We start from the raw sequence: 10401 nt of genomic DNA, 5'->3' as shown, positions 1-10401 counted from the left end.
TAATAATAATAATGATGTTGATGATGATGTTCAATACGCATTTTTTTAAATCATAAGCTCATTGATGCCTTAACATGCAAGGTTTATCCTGCACACATAAGATTTTTTATTTTTTTCTTATAAAATGGACACACAGAAGAAGTCAAGGCAGGAAATTAAAAAAAAAAAAAAAAAAAAAATCAGAATCAGAACGAAAGTGGTCACACTATTACTCCACCATTATAGCACCTGGATTCAAAGAAGCAAACTGAAGGAGCTCCAAGTCATTCTCGAACACATCCATGTCTTCCTTCTCCAGATTCACTATTGCTTCAATCCCATCTCCACCTCTTGTATCCATCATGATTATGGAGTTCTTCAGCTCACAGCTTCCAATTGTCACCCATATCGGTTTTCCCCACCCGAAATCTGCTTCGTATAAAGGAAACCTGCACCAGCTACTATACCGATATACAACCAGATTATTACCATGAAACAATTGCTTAGTATCTTTCATGCACTCCATGATGAGCTTAGACCAATCTTTTCCTATGAATCTCTCTGCATATTTCTTGCAGAAACTCGTCAAGCTTTCCTTTAATTTTCCCACCAAATCATGAAGCTTTATCTCCTTCTCTCCCATGGAGGGCACTGCATAGAACCAAGACATGTTGCCCACTGATGTTTCGGGCAGTGGCGGGTTCGTTCTAGTTCGCATATTCACTGACTGGACCAAAACGTTAGGGTTTGAAGAACCTCCAGAGCTTGACTTGGATGCAGATATGGCGGCTTTGTGTATGATTGCCGTGACAACTTCAACACGCGATGGGTTTTGCACTTTGTCAGCCACTTCGGCCTTGAGAGCATCAATCTTTGAGGCAGTGAATACGAACCTCTTGGAGTGAGAATTCCCTTTCGCGATTTTTGCTTCGGGTATCAAAGGTAGATCATCATGATGAGGAAACCTAGATGCGGCGTTGAACTCGGGAAACAAAGTTTCTTGATGATCAACGCCTGAGTTACGAGCTATGGAAGCCCAGAGGTTGATGAAGTTGATCATAGTGGCTGTGTCAGCTAGTTTGTGTGAAATACAGAAACCGATTGCTATTCCTCCACTCTCAAAAAAGCTTATCTGAATAGCCAAGAAGCTATTCGAACTCCAATCTTTCCACTGCAATCTGTCAGCAAATAACAACTCCAGAATCTCCTCCTTAGGGTTCTCAAGGACTTCTGAAAGCTTGCACTTGATTCTTGTTTCCACAAACACAACTCCATCGTCGTTGCAATCGATGGAAACTCGATCTTTGATCCTTCCAGCAAATGGGTAGTACAGGGCTAGTGCCTTGGAGAGAGATTTCTTGAGCTGATTGGATATGTTACTGCTATTGATTGAACCAATATCAGAGCTTTGGTTGGTGTAGAAGTAAACAATTGGAACATATATGCTGGGATTGAAATGGTCGAGGAAAGAGAGGTTGTAAAGTCTTTTTTCTGGTGGGGTTGGAGAGAATGGTCGAATGGTCTCTCTGGATATTGTTTCAACCAATTCCATTTTGGTTGTGACTTTGCTATTCATATATTTCAACAAGGCAATTTAAATTCTAATGCAATTTGGCATTGTGGGTTTTTTCCCATATTTATACAAGGAAGAAATCATCCAAAAACATGTACTAGTTGTCAAAGAAATTAAGGTGCTGAAAGAATTAACTGAAAATATAAGAAATGGGATCGAGATCATGTAACTATAAAATATTAAGCACCGGTACAAGTTTTATACATATACGTTTTTGTATTACATATGGATCTACAAACGCGTAGCTATTGTTTGGGATAGAAGAAAAGAATCTTTAGGACTTTTCAAGCTGGAAATCAATATGGATATTGCATAAGAGACAAAAGTATTACATTGACATGCATTGTGTACGTATGAGGACCACTAATATTTTTTTCGGTGAATATGGGGACCACTAAATTTGTTTCCATTAGATAATGTAATTTAATCAATTAATTATGTTATATGGCTTATTAATTTCTTTGATAACATCAATAATATCAGTGGTCCTCTCGGGGACACCCAATCCTTCACTTTTAAGTTTTCAATGATAGAACTGAAAAATAAAATAGTAAAATCAGTCTAACGTCGTGACTAGGTCAGCTATAGACCAGGATGAACCTCATAAAAGATACATGCTATGCCTACATATCTAAAATTCACATTTTCGTTTACTTTCACATAATCATAATAATAATAGTCTAACACTTAATTTTAATTTTTATTTTTTCTTTTTTCTCTGCTCGTTATGTCCAAATGCCGAAGGATCATATCCTTTGGCTCGTGCATGGAAGAACCTTATGTGCTAGTGTAAAATCTGTGACAGCTCGTATCTGCAAGTTTACAATGCATGAATTCCAAAAATGGAAAAGCAAACTAGGTTAAAAGTCCTTCAATAATGGTGATATTGATCCAACATGAGCTGAATCTGAAGGGGCTGAAGAGCAAATTATCCGCCATTACCAGAACAAATGAATATCTTAGGGGAAAACCCATCTGGGCATTGATGAGGAATATCACAGGAGATAGCTAAGTTTGAGCACCATCAGGATCAGCTCCTGCCTGATCTTTATGTATATTCTTTATTTATTCTTTATTATTATTATTATTATTATTATTATTATTTTCCAAGTAACATACTTAATCCGCAATAATATTTTAAGGAGATAGTTTTAAGAAATTTGGTTTACCTCCTCGCCAATGAAGATACTATGGTGCATGAATACTAATCACCATCCCAGGCCTGTTTTTGTTGATAATTATAAGGTCATGCTCATATCCACGATCTATGACACTGGTGCTCAAGTCCTTTTGAGTTTTTGAGCGCTCGGCATTGCAGATCACAAACATCACCAACTAAATACTGGACAAAAGAAACAATAAGACCAAAAACAAGATATAGAATATTAATCTCTTGCATTATTAGAAGAAATCAATGAGCAAGCTAGATATGGTACGGTGAATATGCTAATTCAGATTTGAGGCTCTGATAGTATTGTCACTTTCTTGCCACATTGGACAATGTCGAGACTGGAACATTTTAACTGTTACGAACCCAACTAACCAAAAGAGTAAAAACTAGAATCAGCTTAGACAATCACATGGGAAAATAACCGGAGGTGGGCACACTAAAGTAAGTAAGAGTATGCAAGGAATGCCAGAATAATTATGCAGCTCTAATTTCAACGCCAACCTTCTTACTTTAGACACAAAAACCATAGCTATGACTCGTGAGAAAGCTAGGTCATTACCCAGCATTTCATGGTAAATTGCTTGCAGACCAAAGGACCCGGAAGTGCTAGAAGAAGACGGGAAAAGCACCTTGCTTTTAGTGGCAGACCCAAAAATAAAAAACAGATGAAAATTCTCAATACAGTTAATGCCATGATAATTTATCAAGGTAGGTATAAACAGGCCTTCACACAAACAAAAAGATATATTCTAAGCTCAATAAATACAGGCATACAAACACATACATATGAATTTCAGTAGTTCAACAACTATTTGGAATTAATCATCTCCAAAAGTGCTTAAAAATTTACTATAATTTCTAGCTTCTTCATGTTAATCATTTTAAGCATCAATCTATAGCTATATTTCCACCTTGAATGTGAATCCATCTTCTAACTCCTGTTTGTAGTCTATATTGCATCTGAAGCTCCAGAATCAGACTTCATTGCTGCATAGGGTGTTATTGACCATAAAGGCGAGGAAGGCCCAAAATAAGGGCTTGAACAGCCAAATAGGATGGACAAAAACCCTTAAGCACCCAGCCTCTGAAAAGTGCATCCAACATCCATTGCTCCCATCCAACACCAATTAAAAAGTAAATAAATTTAACTCTCTAACTATAGGACAAATCCTTCTGTGACTAACTTGAAGATGTTTGGGAGGGTTGTGAGCCTGGATTAAGAACTGCTTCACTGTTTGCAGCTTTTGATGCAGCAAGGTCTTCTAAGTGCTTCCACATGATTTCATGTTTTGCATTTATCTCCCCCATTTTTCGCTCATGTTCCTGAAATTGGTGCAAACACTCCTCAAATAGTTCAGGATCAACATCAGAGAAAATCTTGCGGACATTATGTGTCAAGTTTTGAACCACCTGGTTCCAGTGATTACGACCATTTTTCTCTAGGGCAGGGAAGATGATGGGCAAAATGACTTTATGGTTTTGTCTAATTAAATTCTCAATATGATCATTGTTCCACAAGTACAAAGCCCTTTCTGCCACCTGGAAATGAAATTCATAGATCAGTCAGCTAAAATTTTGTGTTCAGAAAAAGGTTTTACATCATATTTAAAATCATAAACAAAATATGAGCCAGTACATATATATTCGTGTAGCAAGGGAGTCGTCAATCAATATTTCATATACAGAGCTTGAATTTGATAACATTCAACAAGGCAACTAAAAAGTATTCTTCTTCTGTATTGCAAAGGTTAACCAGGAATAAAATGAGGCATCAAACCCAACATGTAGTTCCTAGAAGAAATTCCAGAGAAATTTCATAAGTGAATAACAATGAAATGATTTTGAAACAAAGAGCTTTACTATGCAGGTTTCAAGATGCACTCAATTTGAAGTTAACCCACCCAACTTAGACATATAATCATCTGTGGGAGATGAAACCAGAGTCTCCTTTAGCATGCCTAGTCCACCTATTCACCAGACCAAAGATCATAACCAAAAAACTGTCTGAGGCAACTTGATTCTGAAGATTCTTGGTGATATACATTATGCATAATCGTAAACACATAAACATTTATACATGCAAGCAAACAATAATTTTTTTTTTTTTTTTTTCCTTCTTCCCTGATCAAGCCTATTTGGTCCCAGAGAAACTAAGGCATCCTGGATATCGCCAAACCATTGTGTTAACTTCCTATGTTTGCTTGCACCTCTGATCAAGTACAATGCCTCCAAACACTTAAAAAACCTCTTCCCAGCCAGAAATCAACCCGTTCTCAATTTCTGAACTCATAGACACAGAATGACCAATAAGTACTAAATATTACAGTGACTAGTTAGGTATTTTTCCATCGAAACATGTATTAAGGTACAAGCCAGGATATGGATCAGCAAAAATAAGATACACTACCTCTAGCACAATGACCAAACAAGAGCTAATGCCCACGATCATTTAAATATATAATGCACCCAAGTCATTAAAGAAATCAACAAACAAAAAATATTGGAAAAATACAGCAATCTTGAATGGTTTAGCAAAGTATAAGTAGAAGAAATAGAAATCATACTTCCCAGTTTAATGAGAGTTTATTATATAGGACTCCTTTTCTTTCTAAATTTACAAGAGGAACGAGCCAGACAGTCTAAAAATTTGTGAGCATGGTTAAAAATAGGATGCATCATACACAAACATAATAGAGAAAGTAAAGAAAATAACATATTTTACATGCCACTACCTGGAAGTGTGAACTGCTCAGTGAACAAGCAATCTGGCGGAACAGAGGTACCATACATCTTTGAAATTCTGCTGGCTGAGTTGCTTCTAAAATTTCCTCCAGTTCAGTAAGGAACATGACTTCCTTTGAACTATTAGTAATTGGCCAATACTTTAATAAACCTCTTATAACAGTATCTGCAAGCTTGCTGTCCTTCTCCACAAATTGTGTAATGCAATATGATAACTGCTGATGATACATTGGTAAGCATTTTGGTTTGTGGAGGGGGATCAAGGCTCGGATGAGGAATAGTTTGTGTTCTTCTTTAAGAGGCAGAGCAAACCCATTGATAATACTGCCCAAAACTTCTAAAAGTTCAGCAACTCCATTATGCTTCTCTGTTTCGAAAATGAAACTAAAGAAGATGTTATTGATTGCCTTCCTTATAAACGGGCGATGGACCATAAACTTTCCATAGATGCGATGCAAAATTGTTTTCAGATACTCCCTCTCCCTGGGATCCTCCGAATCAAAAAGATCCAATAACTTCAGAACAAACGAGTGATCAACATATCTTTTGGCCAACTTTGCATCTGTCTCAGGAGATGCAACAAACCTCAGAAAAAATTCATACACAATCTGCAAGTGTGGCCATGCAGGGTCCATCAAAGGTTCCTCCTCTTCCAAATCAAAGGCTTCCAAAACCTTATTTTCTCGGGGCTGTGGAGAGGGTGACCTAAACAAGTTCATGGATACCATCTTTATTACCTCTTGCATAACAGATTCTGTGAATTTCACATTTGCAGATGTAACATAATCTACCAGTTCGAGCAACGTCTGCCTCTTGATTTCTTTTTCCTTCAGATGCTCTGTTGGGTCAGTGAAGTCAAAAAGAACACAACATATGTTCAGCTTTTTTATGAACAGGTTCTGCTTCTCAGAGTTGGGTACATCCCTAAATGCTGGCAATGCTTCATAGGAAACAGCAGCTGAGTTTCCATTTATCTTTGAGTTTGCAACTTGGACAAGCTTACTTCCATGATTATATCCTAAACTTGAAACAGAATCGAGGCCCGGAAGAGAGGTAGTATTTGAGTTTATCGGCCGATTACTCGCTAAATCATTGCTTCTTGAACTGATAGCAGCATTTGATGGAACAGATGAACCGCCATATTCACGATCAGCTGACTTGGATGGCTTCCTTGGAAGCTTACCAAGTATCTGCTTAATCATGACTTTTTTTCTTTTTTTAAAAAAGTTTACAAATCCAATTAAACTCGGCTGTATGAGGAAGCTCCCTCAATACAGAAACCAGTCCATCAAAGAGTGAAGAACCTCAAACTTCACAATCAGAGTAGAAAACACAGATGCATAAAACCCATTTCAAACCAATGAATAAGCAGACCCACTAATATCGATTGGAAACTCAGATAAAGAAACCCATTCCCATATGAAAATTAAACATACCCCAGAAGCATTTAACGAAGCATCATAAAAGAAGCTCTTAATTTCACATATCAAAGAAGCTCTTAATTTCACATATCATTCTCTTCCGAGAATTGGAGAAATTTTCCTTTATATGGAAAATTGTAGCATGTTGGAAACGATGATTACCCTTTTAGAAACAGAAGTTGAAAAGAGACACTTTGGAAGTCAATGACACCAATAACAACTTTCCCAAACTGAAGAGCAATCTCTAACTTTCATCTTCTTGAAGAGTATATATTCCAACCAACAATCAGCAGCTTGTAAAATAAGCAGCGAAGCAGATAGACTGGATCTGGATGCGATCTAAAAACGCCAAAGACAATATTCTCAATCAAAATTAATGAAAAAAAGTGATAAAATTTAGACTTAAAAATATAAAATAAAAAATCTAATGGGGACACGAACTAAAAAGCAAAAGAACTAAAGCTGAAGCATTCCCAGATTAAGGAAAAAGGAAGAAAAAATAAAAATAAAATTGAATGCTTGATACTTACCGAAGCAGAGTCGAAGGAGTAGAGTAAGAAAGCAAAGATATTCTTTTTTTCTATTTTTCTAATTATTATTATTATTTTTTTTTTTTTTTTTTTTTGGGGGGGTGTTTCTATTTCTTTGGTTATGAAAGAGAAAGAAAGGACAAGCTGACCAAAAACAGCCCCCTCAGAACAGAACATTCAGTCACAGTCCATAAATTCAACCTCTCGGAGGAGATAAAACAAATTTTCAAAATAAAAATTAAAAAAGAAAAAGAAAAAGAAAAAGAAAAATAGAAAAGAAACTAAAGGAACTCTCTACCTGTCAGTCTAATGACTATGTTTATAAAAGCAGGATTATAGTTTTGTTTAATACAAGTTGAAGGGCTTGTGTATACTTTATAGTGAAACATATTATTTGGTGTGATATTTAATATTAATGTTATTTTATAATTATAGATAATACACACATAAATTGTTTTATTTATTTATTTATTTATTTTGGTGAATACAAATTGCTTTATTTTCATTTAATGTTAGTAAAGCTTTTTTTAATTTTTCCCACATCATCAGCCCCATATTTTGGTCCATTTTCAAAATTGCCAACTCACTGCCAACCTCATGAAATCACGGCCCTTGTTTTTTTCTCCCTTTTTTTTTTTCTCATTTTAAAGAATTTGTTTCTTATATATAATAGAAAAAAAAAAAGAATTTTATTTCTAATAAAAATATATTTTCAAATTAAGTTGAATATAGGGAATTTTTAATATTTTTTTAAAAAAATTGAAATCCCTAATAAGTAAACTAGTTTTGTTTTCCTTTAGTTTCGTTATTTTTATTTTTATTTTCAACTAAAGGTGATATGGTGATGGACTAATCTTATATCCTTCTCTCCCTCAACCAAAATAAATTAAACAATAAATAATAAATAAATAAAATCCAGAAAAAGCCATATTTGTCATCTTTACACTTTGGCTGATGCCAAAAAACAACATTGCCAATTTTAGATGAGTTGCCACCCAATCTGACATCGAAGTTTCCAAATAAAATTACCACTTTTCTGAGGATATAGCTTCTAAAAACCGCAGAGTAAATATTTGGTTTATTATAGGATTTAATTTGATGCACCCCAATTGCCTCCACTGTTATTATATATAATTATTAACTTTCTCTTCGTTTTTATATATGATTTGAGTTTATATATAATAATTAACTTATAAAATAATTTCGTGTTTATGATGCATTTTCAATTTTGCTTCTAGTTTTAAGCCTAATCATTATTTATTTTGACAATCATTATCTCCCAAACAATCTCACTACAAAAAGATGAAACACCTTTCGGCGTTTCCTCAAGTTTTGTCTAAATAACAAAAAGATCCCGAATAATAACAATATTTAAATAATGAAAATAAGGACAAAATTTTGGAAAAAAACAAAAAACTAAATTCTTTTTTGGATCAGATAAAAACAAAACGAAGCCCAATTTTCAAGTGGACTTCTTTGTAAGCTTGTTTTCATACCAATATGGGCGGAGATGAGTTGGCTAATAAGAACATTGGGCTTGATTTCCTCAACCATTTATAAACCCAGAGAGTTTAAAAATGGGAATTTTGGCCGATACCACTATTTTACGGATCATGATGAAAACTGACCATCCCATTCACGTATTTTATGTTTTACCCATTAACTTTTTAATATTTCAAAATTGTCCTTTTTAATTATCAAAGTCCGGTCACGTCCCCTATTTCACGTTTACGCCTAGGCCCTCGATTTGCCCTGGCTTATAAAATAAAAAGAAAAAATCAAGATGAAAAACTATTCTTCTTCTTCAATCACTCTTTTTAGTCGGCGTGCAAATTTACCAAAAAATAATTCTAAAACTCGTTGCCCCTTGTTCCTCTTCTTCTTCTTCTTCTCATCACTCTTCCCATTCCTTTGCTTCTCACCAACTCTCTTTAACTTTTTTCTTTTTCATTGTCAATATATTTTGTTAGAGTGAATATCACGATGGTCTCACCAACTCTCTTGAACTTTTTTCTTTTTCATTCATTATATTTTGTTAGAGTGAATATCACGATGGTCTTATAGTAGGAAAGGAATCTGCTGCACATGAGAATTTAATATTGGCTTTAAGAAATCAGTCATTACTGGATACTAATGAGGTATATTTCGATACTACCAGTGGCAGTGGGTGAGTCGATGATACCCGGATGCGAATTCTGATCAATAAATTTTTCTTATGGTGAATGATCATGTGGTAATGTCTCAAACCCATGATGAACGACAAAGTAAAACCAGCTCTAATTTTCATTATAGTCCATTTTTATACAAACCCAACTCACCAAAGAAAAAACACATAGGCCAGTTCGATTTTAAAAATCTAAAATAAAAAAATATTTTCTATATATATTTCTTTAAAAAAAAAATTTACAAATCAAAGAATAACTACGAAATCAAGAGGAAAACAGATAACCCAGAACCTTTTTAAATCAGACCCAAACACATGCAAACGTAAATCGTCCAAAATCCAATAACAGAATACCAAAAGAAACATAGAATATCTGAAATGAAATAAATAAAGTGAAGTCGACAAGTTCAAAAAATAGGTAACAAATTGCAAACGCGGAACAACCAATATAAAAGTATACATTATTTCTACAAAAAAATAAAAAAGAAAGAGGGATATTGAGTTGGAGAAAATGAAATTTAAGATCTTAGGGTTTGATGAAAAACAAAAATTGAATGGAAATGCTAGACGAAGAAAAAAATAAATAAAAAAAAAAAAAACATTCATGTTATTTTTAATTTTTATTGAGGATAGAATAGGTATAGAGGGGTAAAACAAAAAAGATTGAAAGACAGATGGTAGTTTTCATTATCCTTTTTCAAACATGGTATTGGACCACATTCCCCTTTAAAAATCCAAATGAAATTTCCAAGAAAACTACATGGAAATAAAGAGGTTTGTGCTCTTTTGGGATTTCTTAAGATGCTGACCAGAAAATGATA

General features: G+C 34.5%; 2 protein-coding genes across 3 annotated transcripts; both read right to left on the bottom strand.

The window, feature by feature from the left end:
• On the bottom strand, window positions 1-2762 carry LOC107428393 (acyltransferase Pun1). The gene has a single exon (XM_016038926.3). The coding sequence runs from the start codon at window positions 1553-1555 to the stop codon at window positions 209-211; it is 1347 nt and encodes a 448-aa protein (XP_015894412.3). The 5' UTR covers window positions 1556-2762; the 3' UTR covers window positions 1-208.
• Window positions 2763-3391: 629 nt separating this feature from the next.
• Window positions 3392-7688, bottom strand: LOC107428402 (serine/threonine protein phosphatase 2A 57 kDa regulatory subunit B' theta isoform). Of its 2 annotated transcripts, XM_016038935.4 has the most exons (3): window positions 7417-7688; window positions 5456-7225; window positions 3449-4262 (listed from the first exon to the last, which is right to left on the bottom strand). In XM_016038935.4, the coding sequence occupies exons 2-3, from the start codon at window positions 6665-6667 to the stop codon at window positions 3903-3905; spliced, it is 1572 nt and encodes a 523-aa protein (XP_015894421.1). In that variant the 5' UTR covers window positions 6668-7225; window positions 7417-7688; the 3' UTR covers window positions 3449-3902. The 2 variants fall into 2 exon arrangements, with proteins under 2 accessions (XP_048318392.1, XP_015894421.1); XM_048462435.2 differs by lacking the exon at window positions 7417-7688 and having other exon boundaries at window positions 3392-4262; window positions 5456-7383.
• Window positions 7689-10401: the final 2713 nt, after the last annotated feature.

This window comes from Ziziphus jujuba, chromosome 12 (assembly GCF_031755915.1).
Source record: "Ziziphus jujuba cultivar Dongzao chromosome 12, ASM3175591v1".
Taxonomy (NCBI): domain Eukaryota; kingdom Viridiplantae; phylum Streptophyta; class Magnoliopsida; order Rosales; family Rhamnaceae; genus Ziziphus; species Ziziphus jujuba.
Note: the sequence above shows the minus strand (reverse complement) of the source record. Positions and strands in the feature narration are given on the sequence as shown.

Excerpts from the sequence above, each read along its gene's own strand:
- LOC107428393 (XM_016038926.3), bottom strand. The coding sequence starts at position 1,555 with ATGAATAGCAAAGTCACAACCAAAATGGAATTGGTTGAAACAATATCC.
- LOC107428402 (XM_016038935.4), bottom strand. The coding sequence starts at position 6,667 with ATGATTAAGCAGATACTTGGTAAGCTTCCAAGGAAGCCATCCAAGTCA. Across the intron at positions 4,263-5,455 it reads TGAGCAGTTCACACTTCCAG|GTGGCAGAAAGGGCTTTGTA; the intron begins GTAGTGGCATGT and ends TTTCATTTCCAG.